The 17,943-nt window shown below is 38.5% G+C and overlaps 3 protein-coding genes and 1 long non-coding RNA gene across 5 annotated transcripts in view; 1 reads left to right on the top strand and 3 right to left on the bottom strand.

The window, feature by feature from the left end:
• Positions 1-17,943, bottom strand: part of LOC7482215 (putative disease resistance protein RGA4) — a 124,615-nt gene that overhangs the window by 48,486 nt on the left and 58,186 nt on the right. Inside the window, exons 5-6 of the mRNA XM_052445810.1 lie at positions 15,935-16,019; positions 3,497-3,542 (exon numbers count right to left, since the gene is read on the bottom strand). Of these exons, the coding sequence (XP_052301770.1) occupies positions 3,497-3,542; positions 15,935-16,019 (131 nt within the window). The remainder of the gene's footprint in view (positions 1-3,496; positions 3,543-15,934; positions 16,020-17,943) is intronic.
• LOC127904070 (uncharacterized) overlaps positions 1-17,943 on the top strand; it is a 134,515-nt gene that overhangs the window by 63,248 nt on the left and 53,324 nt on the right. Inside the window, exons 4-5 of one of the 2 annotated variants that reach the window (XR_008056905.1) lie at positions 4,051-4,811; positions 4,931-5,011. This is a non-coding gene — a long non-coding RNA (uncharacterized LOC127904070). Of the gene's footprint in view, positions 1-2,869; positions 4,812-4,930; positions 5,012-17,943 lie in introns of both variants that reach the window. The other variant, XR_008056904.1, reaches the window with a different exon arrangement.
• The window catches only part of LOC18103922 (putative disease resistance protein RGA3), a 134,906-nt gene that overhangs the window by 63,874 nt on the left and 53,089 nt on the right, over positions 1-17,943 (bottom strand). The window contains exon 3 of the mRNA XM_052445809.1: positions 16,561-17,251. Within this exon, the coding sequence (XP_052301769.1) occupies positions 16,561-17,251 (691 nt within the window). The remainder of the gene's footprint in view (positions 1-16,560; positions 17,252-17,943) is intronic.
• Positions 14,356-15,928, bottom strand: LOC18103982 (putative disease resistance protein RGA4). The gene is made up of 2 exons (XM_006377047.3): positions 14,814-15,928; positions 14,356-14,588 (listed from the first exon to the last, which is right to left on the bottom strand). The coding sequence occupies exon 1, from the start codon at positions 15,916-15,918 to the stop codon at positions 14,863-14,865; it is 1,056 nt and encodes a 351-aa protein (XP_006377109.3). The 5' UTR covers positions 15,919-15,928; the 3' UTR covers positions 14,356-14,588; positions 14,814-14,862.

Here is a 17,943-nt window from a genome sequence, read left to right as displayed (position 1 = left end):
AATCAATATTCATATCTCCTTAGTTTCTAACCATTTAGATAACTAAGTCATACACATTATCTTTTATATTAATTAATTTCATTCATTGAATAATTCTCTTCATTCTTAACCATGTGCTCTCATCATTCTCTTACAACCATGACACAATTCAGTTCTAATAATTATCAAATGTAAATAACAAAGACAAACCAATCACATATAAGAAAAACAAAAGAACAACTACAATAACTTTACATAGTTAAAGAGCGAAACACCTACCTGCAGCTCCAGGTGTTCAAGCTCGCTCCGCTATGGTTCCAGCCACGAATGCTCCTCCTATAAATATAAGGAAGATAGACTTGTTACAATATTCATATCCAGAATTGTAACACGTACATAATTTCATTGTCACGTTACATATTTTAACATTACATATAAAATTAGAATTAAGGGGTAAAATCAGGGCTGCAATTCTATTGTTGGATACCCACTTGCACAATTATTCTGTTTGCACAAACACATGTTTGTCCACTGTCGCACGTCAGAAAATCCGCGCGGCATCGGCTGACGATTCTTTTCGTTTCTCGTTATGCTTATGATTCGTTCATTGGAGTCGCCACCTAGTAATTGATTGTGAGCTACTAGGAAACCGGATGTACTGGTCTTGTCAGAGATTCATGGGTAAGGGACTGGTTGTGGTTAGGGAAGGTATTAGCACCACTAACGCACCCTACCTGAGGTAAGCTGCTTCATGACTTTGATGTGTTAAAGAAGTTTTAAAAATTTTATTCTTTCATCAGGTATTAGAAATACGACTTACATGTAAGTTCATAATTCTTTTTACCGTGATCAAATCAAAATATTAAATTCTTCTTTATTCTTGCAATTTTATCATAAAAAAGACATTCATAAACAAAATACAAACCACACATTCACTTTCAAGCTTCGTGAACTTGATGTGATTTTAAAAATAAAATTTTAGCTCAATTCTAAGGCTTTGATAAATCAGTTATTAGTTCCCAAAATATATGTAGATACATGTTCTACATTTTCATGAAAAATACAACATGATTTTATCTGTCCTTTTAGATATTCATGCATATAAATTAAAATATTAAATTCATTTTTTTTCTTTTGATTCAATAACATACATAAAAAAAATAAACACACACACATCTCTTTTTCTATTATTATTTTCTCTTTCTTTTCTTTTCTTTTTTTTACATCCACAATACTAAATACAAAAAGTCAACTAAACAGAAAATACATTAAACAATTTTTACAATTACAAAAATTACCCCAAAACAATCTAAAAATATGTATTGTGGGATCCTTAAAAAAAAATACACATATAAGCATAACTCATTGTTTGTATGGCTTGACTTGGGTTGTTGGATCAACTCTAAGACAAAAACGTTCTAATGAGTAATTTTTTTTTTAAAAAAAACTAAAACCACGTTGGTTGTTCTGGATGAAAAAATAAAAAATAAATCCTTGGAGTTACATTCAGGTCTCTCCGGGTTTGATGAGTCGTTGACTCAAATTTTAAACTAATTTAAAAGAGAAGATTTGCCAATTGACATTACGTAACATAAAAAAAAAAAATTATTATTTTTAAAATTAATTAATTTAATAATTATACATGAAATTTCATATCAAGTTATTCAAATAATTTAAATAAATAGTTAATTTTTAAACACTATAAACATATTATTCTGAAAAAATATAACTAATATTATAATAATAAATGCACAACACAACTTTGGGGCTGATAAGGTTCATAAACCTTCTTAATTTTACTTTTGAAACTGTGTTTTGATGTATTTTAAAAGTGCATTTGGCTTAAAAAAACATTAAAGTAATACCTTTCTAGAGTTTTTTTCATGGTTTTAATGTATTAATATAAAAAATAAAAAAAATCTAAGAAAATATTTTAATACATCTTTAGATAAAATTAAAAACATTTTTTTAAAATTACAATGTGCCTCGGTATTAAACAGCAGCTAGGGGCCCTGCTCGTCCTCCAGCAATAAATTATTTCATGCATTGGAAGTGACACTAATACCTTCCAAGCTGGGCAGCAACAAATTATAGTTCTAATGTATTAATATTACTACCTCTGTGCCTCGGCTGCCACCATGGCTTACTTAGCATTCTAAATTCAATTCCTTTCTTCTTACTTCAATAATAAATAATTAATACAATCAAAGAAGTAAATCACAACGCAGAACCAAATCGGAAGCCACTCTGAACAAAATAAATATATCAAAGCTGCATTTGATAGAATCCAAAATGGTAAGTCGAAACAATAAATGGTAAGTCGGAAATACAATCCAAAATTATCAAAGCTGCATTTGATAGAATAAATGGTAAGTAGGAAATACAATCCAAAGTCAACAATATACAGTAAAGAGGTGTATGAAACATACCTCTTCCTGCCACTTCCGTACGTAGTGGTGTCTTAACTATTCTTTAAACAATAAGAAGTGTTAGGGATGTGAGAAATCTTTTGCCAATCTTCACCCTTCTTCCCGTAACGTTTCCTTAGATTGGGGCAAACATCTATGACCAATGTCTGTAGGGGCGCTGCCAAAACATAGTCTGGTACTGCTCTCAGCAACGGGCAGTTCATAATTCTCAACTCTTGAAGTTGTGGCATAATGGGTATTGAAGTTGTGTTGGCATCTTCTTCTCCCACTGATCTCCTTTCAATTCCATCCCACTCTTCTACTTCTTTGAGATGCCAAAAACTAAGTGTTTTTAATTTGGGGAAAGCAGTGACCCTTGCAATTTCTCCTTCATTGATACTGGCATTCTCATCTTTTTCTATACCTAAAAATCCACCATCCAGCCTTCTCACCTTCAACGAGATCAATAGCAGGCTTTCAAGGTTGGGCAATCTTCCCAACGGAGGCAAGACCTCCACGTTTTCACAAATACGGAGTGTAAGCACCTGTAATCTGGTTAATGTCATCATCCAATTTGGCAAATCCAACCCTCCGTAACCCCGTATGATTAGACTTTCCAAGTCTGACGGAGGCCGTAAAGCTTCAATTAAAATGCCGTTATCCTGGTTGTGGTTGAAATCCAATAGCAAACGAAGCAGGCGCTTCTTATTCTTGAGTTGTGCTTCTGCAGCGTCACTCGCATCTTCTTTACCTCCTCCTAGATTCTGTATATTAAGACTCCCCCCAATGTGATTTAAGTTTTTTAATTCTCTTAAATTAGCTGCTTTACTTTCATTCTCACCACCACCACACACAGTAAACACATCTAATGTTCGAAGACATGTTATCCTCTCTATTCCCTTTGGTATGAAGGCCACACCTGAAGCATAAATCCGGAGATGCCTCAATTTGATAAGTTTTCCAATCGCCTTGGGCAATTCCTTGAGACAATGACACCAAGTAACGTCTAGGGATTGCAGATTGCATAAATCACACATGGTTTCTGGCAGGGACACCAACTCTCTACAATATGCCAAATTGAGGTGTCTCAAATGTATCAATTTCCATACCTCGTTTGGTATTTCTTTGATTGAAGACCCTGACAAATTCAATAACCTGATGCATGTCAAATGCTTGAACAAATCAGGCAGTGCAGCTCCAAGCGAAGGGTCTCTAGTGTCGATCAAGAGGCTGCGAAGACCTTTTGCTTTGTGAATGGACTTGGGAAAAGAGGTCTCCTCTGACAGCATCATGCTTAAATGACGAACCCTTTCAATTGAAGTATCAACTGTTGCTTCTCTAAGTGTATTGACATCCACTGTTAGACATTCATTTTTTGTCATATATTGGGCAAAATCATGCACTATATCATGCATCTTGAATTTCATTCCTTCACCCTCATCCGTCTCAAAATCTTGGAAGAAAGAGCGCGCTGCTAAGACTTGAAAGTACTGCTCTCCTACAAGCTCCATATCTCCACCTGAAGTCTCCTTGAGGTAACCTTGAGCTATCCACATCTTCACCAATTCATATTTTCCCATCTCGTAGTCTTTTGGAAACATGGCACAATACAAGAAACATCGTCTTACCACATAATGTAAATCGTAGTAACTCAAAAGCAAAGGTAGAAATATTCGTCTTTCAACCTGATCTCTATCAACCTCATCTAGCCTCCACAGTTCGCTAGATAAAACACGTTCCCACTCTTCTCTTGTTCTTTTAGACTGCATTAGACCTCCTAATACCTTGGCAGCTAGAGGCAAGCCCTTGCACTTGTTTGCAATTTTATCGCCGATATCTGTCAATCTTTCGCGCTCATCTTCGCTTCTTTCCTGGAATGCCACATGATTGAATATTGACCTGCATATCTCATCGGACAATTTCTCAATGTTGATCCGGTGGGTAGTTCCCATCATCGTTGCCACAGCGTCCTTACGAGTGGTCACTAGAATTCTGCTTCCTCGTGCACAGCCTGTGAGAGATGGTTTCAGTTTTTCCCATTGTTCATGATTTTCTGTCCAGACATCATCAAGGACAAGAAGGAGCCTCTTTCCAGTAATGGATTCAGAAACCCCTTGCAAAAGGGATTGCAATTCAACCAAATTCGTTGGTCTCCCTTCAAGCTGCTCAAGGATTGCTTTGGCTATTCTAACCTCATCAAATGGTTCTGAAACACACACCCATATCTTTTTCTCAAAATGAGCCGTAACCTCAGCATCATTAAAAGCTAGTTGGGCGAGAGTTGATTTTCCAATTCCGCCCAGCCCTACTAGAGAGATGACATCAACGTCCCGTGCTTCCTGACTACTTTCACCCACCAACTTGCTTAAAACAGTTTTCTTTTCACCATCTCGACCAATCACGCTTGATTCATCAACAAAGGAGGTACTTGTTCTTGTTGGTCGTCGCTGGAGTTCATCAGTGGCTTTGTACAGATCAAAGCCATACTTAGCTCTCTCTTTGGCAATGTCATCCACTTTTTCACTAACTTCTTTGATCTTCAGGGCAATGTCGCGACGTCGAACCACTTGATTGAAACAAAAGCAAGGAGATCCCAGGAAGGAACACCGTATCTTCTGTCGGCTGTGAGTATTTTCTTCAGCTTCCTCCATTTTCCATCTAAGAATTGCAGTGCTCCATTCATCTAGCACGTCATCCATATCATAACATGCATCTTTGAGCTTGTCTACCCAATCTCTTACAGCCTTATCCTTCACTTGTTTTCTATCTGCATCTTCAAGGACAGATTGGATATCAAGGAGATTGCTTTTCAGCTTGTCACATTGTTTCTTCACACCCACTACTAGGTTCACCTCTTCTTGTACCTATTAGTGTACAAAGGAAAAGAAACGTTAAGCATAGGGAACATTTCTATGACAATTTCACACCCCCTACTAGGTTCACCTCTTCCTGTACTTATTAGTGTAGAAAATACTAGTTCAAGCATAGGAAACATTTCTATTTGGTATTAATATATTTTATTGTGAAATGGATTTATTTCTTTTTTCTTTTTATCATCTTGTAGTATATTTGTTTATATACTTAGGGTTTGGCGTTGCGGTGGAGTTCTTGCAACTTGTAGTATTTTTTACTAGTGAAGCTTGTATTTTAGTGTGTCAACATGTTTCTATTAGTTTTTGTAGGGCTGTGGTGAAGGGAGATCAGCACAACTTGTAGGTTGAAAAAAGAAATTGATATGATTCACAACTTGTTATAAAAAATAAAAAATAAAAAATAAAAGATTGAAATTGATGTGATGTACTTATATACCTGAAGTAATGAGAAAGATTTGATGACCATAAAAGGATTAAATGAGAATCAAAGAAAATCGGAATGGCAGAGGAAATAAAAGCAGCTCGTGCAATTGAAAATAAAAGCAGCTCTTCAGTAAGGAATTGAATCTTTAATTTTCAATTTCATCAAATTATTAAATTGGATCTTTTAATCTCTTTTATAAAGATCTCTTTTATAAATATATTTTGAAGAGCCATTACATATTGTTTTTTTTTTTTGTTTTATAGTGTAATGATAGTAAAATATGATGTTAATTTTTTTTGTTGACTTCTAGTTTTTATCAATTGTCTGGTCCCTGTTTTCTTTTTCCTATTGTAGATACCGTGCTTTTATGTCTTCTTTATTTTATCTTCTCTACGGTTGTTTTTTTTTTTTTTTTTAGGTTCTTATTAGGCTATTCTCATTTTAGCCAAAATTTTTAATAAAATCTCCACTGCTGTCTAAAAGCAAAGTTCCTTGGTGAATTTAAAGAGATTTCTTTTCCTTACCGGTGGCATAGTGTGTAGGGAATTCCGACCGGTGATGTTCTGATATTTGCTCATAGGAGGTAAAGCACACTGACACAATATTTAACGTGGTTCGGCAAACTGCCTACATCCACGGGAGAAGCCATTGCATTATATAGGGAGAGAACAAGATTTACAACAATAGAGGAGGAGGAATCATCCCCTCTTTGGCAACTCTCAACCTCACTCTATTTCTCTCTTTTCAGTGCTGCAATGGCAGCTACTGCTGGCTGCCTTGGCAGCCCACTCTCTCCTACATTTCTCACATCTTTGGCTCTTCTTTCCCTCTCTCAACTCTCTCATTTTGCTCTCTAACATATGCCTCTATTTATAGGCATCCATGGCAGCTCCACTTGTTCTTTGGTCAATAATGGTGGCCACCGTCTCCAGCTCATTCAACAATGGTGGCTGCCAACCTTTGACATTCCGGAAGGGCTGCTGCATTTGTCAATGGACGGTGCCGTCCATTAATGGTTGCTGCACATTAATGGCAACCAACCCAACAATCACCCCCTTTGCCATTTATGTGGGCAATTGTCCTCTTGCTTTTTCAGCACATGCTTGCATTCTGCAGCTCTTCCAAGCTTACCATTTTGAGAGCGTCTTTGGCCAAGTTTCCAGGTACTTGCCAAACCTTTCAATCACCAGAGTCATCCAAGCACCCCTTTGCTCACTCCAAAGGATCACTTCAACCAGATGGTTTGTCATATCTCATCTGAAGAGTGTTTAACGCTTGTCTCTGGAACAACATCCCCCTTCAAGCATATCAACCATACTTGGCCCGGAATGATTTATCAAGCCTTACACCAAGGCTTACAACACCCCCTCAAACAGATATTTCCAAGTGCGACAATCATTGAGTATTTCAATATGATCACGAGCTCACCACTCTTCCAAGAGTCTACTCATCCAGGAGTTGCGCCTGCCCTCTGTTCCTCCCTAGGAACCACGCCTTACTTCTCCGTGAGTCTCCCGCTCTTAGTCTCAAGAGTCCAGGTGGCTCTCCACCTTTAACCATGGGGACAACCCATTAAAGGTTGATCCATCTCTATCTTCATACTCTGAGTATTACAATGTCATTACTGAGCTCACCACCTTGACAAGAGTCAACTTGTTCCCGGAACCTGCGCATGCCCTCTGCTCCTTCATAGCAGTCGCGTCTTAATGCTCCACAAGCCATCCACTTATTGTCTAAGGCAAATGTCTTCTAGCTCATTGATCTTTAGCATGGGGGCAATATCCATGAAAGTCAATCCTGTATTTGTCTCCATACTCATCATAGCCTCTTCATTGGCTATACACTTGTCCACTTATATCCAGCCATCACATCGGTCTTTAGGGCGTTCTGAAATTGGGCTCCTATCATGGCCCTCACACCTTCTCCTGAGGTGTCTCTGCTTGTCGTCATGAGACGTTCTGAACTTGGACTCATATCATGGTCCTCACACCTTCCATCCGAGGTGTCTCCGCCTGTCGTCATGAGACGGTCTGAACTTAGACTCATATCATGGTCCGCACACCTTCTTCTGAGGTGTCTCTGCCTGTCGTCATGAGACGGTCTGAACTTGGACTCATATCATGGTCCTCACACCTTCTCCCGAGGTGTCTCCGTCTGTCGTGAAGCGGTCACATCCTCCTTCATCGGGGATGTCTCCAGTGGCTCCAAGATTCTCTAGCACCATGTGGACTTGGGAGAGATCACTGCCACTGATCACATAGAAAGAGAGAGTTGCGGTGCACTCTTCGCAATCCTCCATCTCATTTTCTATGTTTGGAGCTTCTATGCCTTTCTGCTTGATAGCTCCACCCACACCAACTCTCTTTGGTGTCTTCGCCTTTCATCGGCGGTCGCACCCCCTTAATTAGGTGCTTCTGCAACAGCTCATCTTTCCATCCTTGCATGCATTGGAAAGGTCTTCGCATGTTGTCTTCATTAAGAGCACAAGAGACTTCCTGTTGTACAAACTTTAACAGTCTCTGCTCTGAGCTTCATCTGGGAACACTTCTTCTCCTTGCACCTGTTGTCTCATTACAGTACCTCGTTGGATCCTTCGGGTACTCCTGCACAATCTCCGTGTGCTCTCGTGCAATTTCGGTTCTCCAGATTTCTCCCTATTCTTTGCTTTTATGTTTGACAGCAGCTCATCCTGTCACAACATTTATCCAAAAATAGGGTGCCAATCTTTATCCCCTTGCTGTATTTCTCTTCCATTATCAGGGTCTTCATTAATTCTCCCTTCGAGAAATTACAGTCACCGAATCTAACTTCTTTGGAGAAATCACCACTCCATCAGATCCTTGAACATACGGAACCCAACTGTTCCTTTGTGCCGTCATCTTGCTAGTCTTCAACAGTTTCATTACAAACTGTTATATATACAAAAATAGTACTGTATGGATGATCCTTCAACTAAGCAAGTTCCCAGGAAAGATTTGGAGGGGTCACACTGGTCCCGCTTAAAACCCAATCTCCTAGACAGAACTTCTTAGAACGTATCTATCCACCGTACTGCCTTTTCGTATATACAACCATTTGCTAGCTTTGTTGCGGCTTTCCTTTACAAGTGATCTAGGGTATCCCGATTTTATACCTGATTTCTCAACATCTGGCGAGACTTCCAGTTCTTAGATTCGTCAAGATTGGTCTTCATCAATTTCCACTCTCCACCTCAAATTGTCCACTTGATTGGGTGTCTAGAGTGTCCCAATTTTACCTTCCCTCAAGGCAATTAAAATTCTCTCCACTTAGCAGTTCAGCACATGTAATTGGGTAAACATGTGCACCTTCTTCTTCTTCATCTCCATCGACCACCATGATGACCTTCAGATGCCTCCTGATCGGGCAATCTCTTTTGTTAATTCACCACCACCACTTTCGGTCTCAAATCTCAACGATCGGACCGTACCATTGCATCCGGAACGATCAAATTAGCTGGAAACAAGTCTGAAATCGTCCAAATCGCATTTCAGACGGCTAAGATTTGATCAAAACAATTCTGGCCTGATGAACGGCCCAGATTCAATCTCAGATCCGGTTGCACATAGACTCTGCTGCACAGAATCTTATCCCTCGGCTCGCGGCTCGGCTCGGCTTCACAACGGCTCGGCTCAACTCGGCTCGCGGCTGATGATGTGGCAGGTGGGTCCCACTTTGCTGACGTGTCTGCTGACTGGTCGATGATGTGGCTGCTGACATGGCATTCCTACTGTGCATGCTGACATCACACTTACATCAGGCTGATGTCATCCCTGGCATGCCTACTGTGCATGCTGACATCACAATTATGTCATGCTGACGTCATTAATATCCGGGTCATCCATGTGGGCCGGGTCAACTGGTATTCGGGTCGGGTCAGCCCATCCGGGCGAAGAAGACGCGTGGGGCGCGTCTGCGCGCGTAGGCAGACGCCTTGCCGGAGAGTGATGGAGAGTGCGGCCATGTCCGACGTCCGATTTTGACGCCGTTTTCACCAGTGGCTTCGTCTCTTCCTCCTCTACACGGTGGTATGGTCAAAACACAATTTTGACAACTTTCATTTTTGAGCAAAAATCAAACACCACTTCAAACCATATGCTCTGATACCACTTGTAAGGATTATGGACACCACTTATCTCCACATTGGTATGATATTGTCCACTTTGGGACTAAGCCCTCATGGATTTGCTCTTGGGCTATACCCAAAAGGCCTCATACCAATGGAGATATTTGTCCATCCTTATATACCCATGATCCTCCCCATTTCTAGCCAATGTGGGACTTTGGTCGTATACCCAACAATCCTCCCCTCGAACAAAGGACCACCGAGCCTCCCCTCAAACCGATCATTCATCCGTCCACTCTCTACCAACCAGGATTCTTCATTCTCTACTTCACCGTGTTGGGGTCAGAACACATCCATGAAGCATCCGGAGAGCACTACCTGACTTGAGAGTTTTTTGCTCTTTCTAGGTCAACTCCTCTTCACCGTGTTGGGATCAGGACACGTTCATGAAGCATCTGGAGCACACCGCCTATCCAATAGAGCTGATCCATGGATTACATCGTGATTGGGGGCCCACCACCTTTTGTTCGGCATTCCGAGGATTCATCCATCATGGCTAACTCCGGGGCCTGGCTCTGATACCAATTGTAGGGAATTCCGACCGGTGATGTTCTGATATTTGCTCATAGGAGGTAAAGCACACTGACACAATATTTAACGTGGTTCGGCAAACTGCCTACATCCACGGGAGAAGCCATTGCATTATATAGGGAGAGAACAAGATTTACAACAATAGAGGAGGAGGAATCATCCCCTCTTTGGCAACTCTCAACCTCACTCTATTTCTCTCTTTTCAGTGCTGCAATGGCAGCTACTGCTGGCTGCCTTGGCAGCCCACTCTCTCCTACATTTCTCACATCTTTGGCTCTTCTTTCCCTCTCTCAACTCTCTCATTTTGCTCTCTAACATATGCCTCTATTTATAGGCATCCATGGCAGCTCCACTTGTTCTTTGGTCAATAATGGTGGCCACCGTCTCCAGCTCATTCAACAATGGTGGCTGCCAACCTTTGACATTCCGGAAGGGCTGCTGCATTTGTCAATGGACGGTGCCGTCCATTAATGGTTGCTGCACATTAATGGCAACCAACCCAACATAGTGGAACGCCACTAGCTAGTCATTTCAAAGCTTGAAGACTTGTAGCTAGCTGGTGACTCAAAATAATGCTAGAGTAATCGACTGAGTTGGCCGAGTTACTCAAACCTGATGGAGATGGAACCGAAGCTTATTCAGCCACTTCAGATGTTTTTTTTTTAATTATTATAATCGAGAGTACTATAAGAAAATGGCTAAAAAAATAATAGCCTAGCATACAGAAGTTCTAGCTGAAAAAATAAAAAAGAAGAAGCCAACAAGCTTTAGAGGTTTTGAAACAGGGGAAGGAAAACAGTGTGGGAAAAGGAAAAAAAACAATTGAAATCAGCTCCTTCTTTCTACAAAACCAATGCCATCATAGCTGTTATGAACATCTTCGCCAGCAGAGTCTGAAGAATTGGTATCAAGTCTCAGCCATAATGAGGAACTGCCGAAGATCAAGGAAAACAGCTTTGAAGGTTTGGAGGAGCCCTATTACAGATGATATCATTTCGATGAAGCCAAAAATTTCACATAACGCAGGAGAAGAGAAGCTGTCATGAGAGATTATGTTGTTTGCCTTTCTCCATAGAAAACCATTAGTAGTACATATCATCAATAATAGATTTTGGGAAAACATTGATAATACCCCACCGTGAAGGAATTTCATTCATAGATGCCAAGCAAAGTGGCGGTGGATGAAGAGGTGACTTGAAGATTCCAGGTTTTTATTACAAAAAACACATCTAGAAGCCACTTCAGATGCTCATGATGATATTACCTGTTTCTTCTCTCTGAATTCATACAATCATTCTTTCATACACTTTCATATTTTTCAGAAAAGATTGAGGATGAAGATACACCAAATTTAGATTGCATCAGAGGTTGCAGTCACTATCTTTACACGGCGTTGGCTTTTTTTACTTGCTAAAGATGGCTAACTGTAATTAGAATGATGGTAAATGTTTCTTCTTTTCACAGTAATAAATTTCTGAGTCCTTACATCTCTAGTTAATTATAACTACCTTACCGGTCATAATGTTCTTTTCTGTACCTGATGAATGATATTATTTCTGAGATTTTTGAACATGTAATGACGGAAGCCTGCGGTGGACTGGTTCCCTTTGTTACGTTACTGGAGTCGCAATGTTTCGAGGTATCAGACCAAATTAACTGTCTTGCTTTTTGTAGCAAAGCTGTATCTCTTGCTACTTGCTAGAGACGTAATCCCAGGCTACCACTGTTTTGGTGTTGCCTCTCTAACCATTGGTAGAAGGTTGAATTAAATACCAGAAGATTTCTGGATGTGTAATGACTGTATGATTAAACTTACCAATGCACTGTCAAGGCTGTGGCGCATGAACTTCATGCGCCGGCGTGCATCACCACTGTTCCACCGTGTGCCGTCGCGGCCTCCACCAGTTCCAGCAGCTCCAGTTTTTTTCTCCATTGCCTCCATTAAAGGTCCAATTTTCAAGCTCGCAAAGCATGACATCTTGAGTTTATTTTTCATGAATTATGTTTGTATGTATTTTGACAAATCCAACAATAATGATTTTGATTTAGTTGTTTCTGGTTATGGGACACAATGTGGTGTTTTTTATTAAAAAAAAAAAAAAAACAGAGAGAATGCAAGAAAGAAAGTCACAGCTGCATGTGATAGAATAAATGGTAAGTAGGAAATAAAATCGAACTCAAGAATAGATTACAAATAAGTTTAATCCATTTACAGAAAAAGGTATATAAAACATATGGTTTTTAAAACAACATTGAATCAAATCCACCATGTATACAAGGCTTACAAGTTATTTAACATAGCCCCGTTTGTTTACTGGAAAGTAGTTTCTTTTTGGAAAGTGAATTCCGAGAAAGTGAATTATTTTCTGATGTTTGATAGTGTAATGAAAAATAAGTTTGAAAACATTTTTCAGTATTTGGTTATATCATGAAAAATGAGTTAGAAAATAACTTATTAATGTTTTATTTTTTTCAAGTTTATTAAAATAATGAGGAACAAATCTTGTAAATTAAATGGTTGAATGAGAATGAAATTGAAACAGAATATAATCTTATAAATTATCTCAAATAAAATAAATAATAATCAAACTAATAAAGATCAAATCTAACAAATAAAAAATTGAAAGATGAAGAAATTAAAATAATAATAATTACCATTTCATAAATTATTTCAAATAAAATAAGTAACAATTAAAAGAATGAGGATCAATTTGATTGATAAACAATTTCAATAAAAAAAATGATAAGAAAAAAGCAAATAACAATTATAAAAATGAGGACCAAAGTTAATATAAAAATCAAATTCTAAGGGATGAAATTGAAAAAAAAATATTCAAAACAAAATATATATAGCAATCAAAAGTTTGAGGATCAAATTTGATATAATTAGCAAATAATATGACATTTCTAAATTTTTCATAACTTTTGGAAAGTGTTCCGCTCAAAATAAAAATAAAATATTTTTCAAAAAACCAAGCTAAATTTTTCTTCGATTCGAAAATATTTTTTATTAATCAACTTTTTTAATGACAAGCAAATATAAAAAATAATTTCTAAAATTATTTTTTATCAAACAAAGAAGCCATAATCTCAAACTCAATAACAGCAAAGCATGCATATACTGAACCCACTCTGAGAACAGCTCTTCAATATTAAGTGTCAGATTCTGTACTTTTTGAACCTGAAACAACAAACAATTAAATACCATCAACAACCATCTCAAGTTATATGCCATTCTCAAGTTATATGCCATCATCAACGACATAGTTCTTAAAACTTGACTGGAAGTTCAACATCCCGTTCAAAAATTAGGTTTTAACATAGAGGGTTAAGCTAGATTAATCTAATGTTTTTATAAAAAAATTAAAATAATATTATTTTGACTGAAATTGTTTTTTCAAAGAAAACCAACAATATTTAAACAAGCTTTACTCGAGTCTACGAGATGTTTTAACCAGGCTATATTAATTCATTTCTTTATTATTTTTTTTGAGGTTCTTACCTTAATTATATAAAAAAATCCGTTTAATTTTGATATATATTAAATTTAGTTTTATAAAGAGTACCTTTTATTTTAGCTGATCCATTGAATATTTGGTGCTATTCAATTCAATTTAATCAAACTTTTATTTAGTTGAGAAGAATTTGACAATCAGAATCTTGTTTGTAATTTTGATGATGGCTCTTGAACTGGAAACCATGTATTAGTTAATATCTATCATGGATATATTCTTGGACACCACCCACGGGTGAGTAGTTGGCCACTTTCAACAACCAAACCACAGGAAAGAGACCGTCAACCCGAGGTCTATCAGCTATTGTACATTTACATGTGAGTTGGGGTACACAATAATTCCCATGAGGTTGATCACACACTTTCATATGGATTGGAGTACACAATATTTCCTAGAAGAGAACCCATCCTACTGCTCTAGTTCAAGCACGTAACTTTGAAATTCTTATGGCATGAGGTGCCCTCTGCTAACTTTATTATGATTTAATCCACTAAATTAATGAGTATCATCTTTAATATAGGAAACATACGGTGCTTAATACAACATTGAATGAAATCCTCCATGTAAACAAGGCTTACATATTATTTTACGTAGTGTCTCTCTCAGTCTTAGCACACACCAAAGTAAATAATTAATACACTAAACAAGTGAATCCACGCAGAACCAAATCGGAAGCCACTCTGAAGTAGCTCTTCAGTATCTTCTAAGCCCAAGCTATCAAACACAGACCACAAGCACACGTGTCATAACCAATAGATGCCCTTCGATTTGATTCCAAAAATATTATCACTTGTAATGGTAAAATGATTTGGTTAACAAAACAAGAACTAGTAAATCAAAAACAAAGTTAAGAATGACAAAATGGAGAGCCGAAATTGATTTGTTAAATAATAGTAAAATCTTTTAGCGTTAAGAATTAACACTGGTAGAAGAATTTACCTGTTCCTGCCGGTCCTACAGACTTCCGTAGTGGTGTCTTAACTATTCTTTAAATATAAATGTTTCGGATGTGAGAAATCTTGTGCCAATCCCCACCCATCTCCTCCTCCCCGTAACGTTTCCTTAGAATGGGGCAACCAGTTACGGTTAATTCCTGTAGAGGCGCTGCCAAAACATAGTCTGGTAGTGCTCTCAACAATGGGCAATTTTCAATTCTCAACTCTCGAAGCTGTGGCATAATGGATATTGAAGTTGTGTTGGCATCTTCTCCCACTCTCCTTTCAATTCCATCCCACTCTTCTACTTCTTTGAGATTCCACATCCAAAGTTTTTTTAATTTGGGGAAAGCATTGAACCTTGCAATTTCTCCTTCGTTAACACTTTTTATACCTATAAATCCAACACCCAAACTTCTCACCTTCAACCCGCTTAATTCTAGACTTTCAAGGTTGGGCAATCTACCCAACGGAGGCAAAACCTCCAGGTTTACACAATGACCGAGTGTAAGCACCTGTAATCTGGTTAATGTCATCATCCAATATGGCAATTCCAACCCTCCGTAACTAGATATGGTTAGATTTTCCAAGTCTGACGGAGGTCGTAAAACTTCAATTAAAATGCCGTTCTCACTGTTGAAGTCAAAATCCAATACCAAACGAAGCAGGCGCTTCTTATTCTTGAGTTGTGCTTCTGCAGCGTCACTCGCATCTTCTATACCTCGTCCAAGATTCCATATACTTAGACTCCCTCCAATGTGATTTAAGTTTCTTAATTCTCTTAGATTAGCTGCTTTACTTTCATTCTCACCACCACCACACACAATAAACTCATCTAATGTTCGAAGACATGTTATCCTCTCTATTCCCTTTGGCATGAAGGCCACACTTGAACCATCAATCCAGAGATGCCTCAATTTGACAAGTTTTCCAATCGCCCGAGGCAATTCGTTGAGAGAACGACACCCAGTAACGTCTAGGGATTGCAGATTGCATAAATCACACATGGTTTCTGGCAGGGACTCCAACTCTCTACAAGATGCCAAATTGAGGCGTCTCAAATGTATCAATTTCCCTACCTCGTTTGGTATTTCTTCGATTGAAGACATCGACAAATTCAATGACCTGATGCATGTCAACTGCTTGAATACATCAGGTAGCGCAGCTCCAAGCGAAGGGTCTCCAGTGTTGATCAAGAGGCTGCGAAGACCTTTTGCTTTGCAAATAGACACGGGAAAAGAGGTCTCCTCTGATAACTTCATACTTAAATGACGAACCCTTTCACATGAAATCTCCGTTGTTGGTTCTCCAAGATTATTGACATCCATGGTTAAACATTCATATTTTGTCAAAAATTGGGCAAAATCATGCACTATATCATGCATCTTAAATCTCATATCTTCTCTCAAATCATATCGATTATACTTTTTAAAATCTTGGAAGAAAGAGCGTGCTGCTAAGACTTGAAAGTACTCTTCTCCAACAAGCTCCATATCTCTACTTGGAGTCTCCTTAAGGTAACCTTGAGCCATCCACATCTTCACCAATTCATCCTTGACCATCTCGTAGTCTTTTGGAAACATAGCACAATACAAGAAACATCGTCTTACCACAGAAGGTAAATCGTAGTAACTCAAAAGCAAAGGTGGAAATATTCCTCTTTCAACATGTTCTAGCTCCCACAATTCGCTAGATAAAACTTGTTCCCACTCTTCTCGGGTTCTTTTAGACTGCATTAGACCTCCTAATACCTTGGCAGCTAGAGGCAAGCCCTTGCACTTGTTTGCAATTTTATCGCCGATTTCTGTCAATCTTTCGCACTCATCTTTGCTTCTTTTATGGAATGCCACCTGATTGAATATTGACCTGCATAACTCATCAGACAGTCTCTCAAGGTTGATCATGTGGTCGGTTCCCATCATGGTTGCCACAGAATGTTTACGAGTGGTCACTAGAATTCTGCTTCCTGGTGCACCGCTTTTGAGAGAGAGTTTCAGTGGTTCCCATTGTCCATGATTTTCTGTCCAGACATCATCTAGGACAAGAAGGAACTTCTTTCCCTTAATTGATTCAGAAACACTTTGCAAAAGGGATTCCAATTCAACTAAATTCGGTGCACCCCTTTGAAGCGCCTCAAGGATAGCTTTTGCTATCCTAACCTCATCAAATGGATCTGAAACACACACCCATATCTTTTTCTTAAAATGAGCCGTAACCTCAGCATCATTAAAAGCTAGTTGGGCGAGAGTTGTTTTTCCAATCCCGCCCATCCCTACTATAGAGATGACCTCCACGTACCCTGCTTCCTGAATACTTTCGCCCAGCAACTTGCTTACTACAGCTTCCCTTTCATCATCTCGACCACTCACGATTGATTCATCAACAAGGGAGGTACTTGTTATTCGTTGGAGTTCATCAGTGGCTCTGTACAACTCAAAGCCATAGATAGCTCTCGCTTTCGCAATGTCATCCACTTTTTCACATACTTCTTTGATCTTGAGGGCAATGTCTCGACGTCGAACCACTTGATTGAGACAAAAGCAAGGAGATCCCAGGAAGGAACATCGCATCTTCTGTAGGCTGCGAGTATTTTCTTCAGCTTCCTCCATTTTCCATGTAAGAATTGCTGAGCTCCATTCATCTAGCACATCATCCATATCATAACATACATCTTTGAGCTTGTCTACCCAATCTCTTACAGCCTTATCCTTCACTTGTTTTCTTTCTGCGTCTTCAAGGACAGATTGGATAACAATGAGATTGCTTTTCAGCTTGTCGACTTGTTTCTTCACACCCCCTACTAGGGTCACCTCTTCATGTACCTATCAGTGTAGAAAAGATCAGAAAGTTCAAGCAGAGGAAACATTTCTATGATTTCACTACAAGTTTTTTATTTTATTTTTTGGTAATTAATAGATTAAATAAGTTTTATTAATCTTTTTTTCGCAGTAGTTGACACGTGCTGTGAAATAGATAGGCTATATTAATAATTTATATATAAAATATTTATTAAGAACCAATATATTAAAGATAATAATATTTATTTTTATCATCATCATGATGATATCTGTCTGCACTCTGCTACTATACAAGAAGGAAGAAAATGAATCTAAAATTGCTCGACGTCAAACCTC

This window comes from Populus trichocarpa, chromosome 12 (genome assembly GCF_000002775.5).
Source record: "Populus trichocarpa isolate Nisqually-1 chromosome 12, P.trichocarpa_v4.1, whole genome shotgun sequence".
Taxonomy (NCBI): domain Eukaryota; kingdom Viridiplantae; phylum Streptophyta; class Magnoliopsida; order Malpighiales; family Salicaceae; genus Populus; species Populus trichocarpa.
This window is presented reverse-complemented; position numbering and strand designations above follow the sequence as displayed.

Bases quoted from the DNA above. Each gene is read 5' to 3' on its own strand.
- LOC18103982 (XM_006377047.3), bottom strand. From the start codon at position 15,918: ATGTCTTCAATCGAAGAAATACCAAACGAGGTAGGGAAATTGATACAT.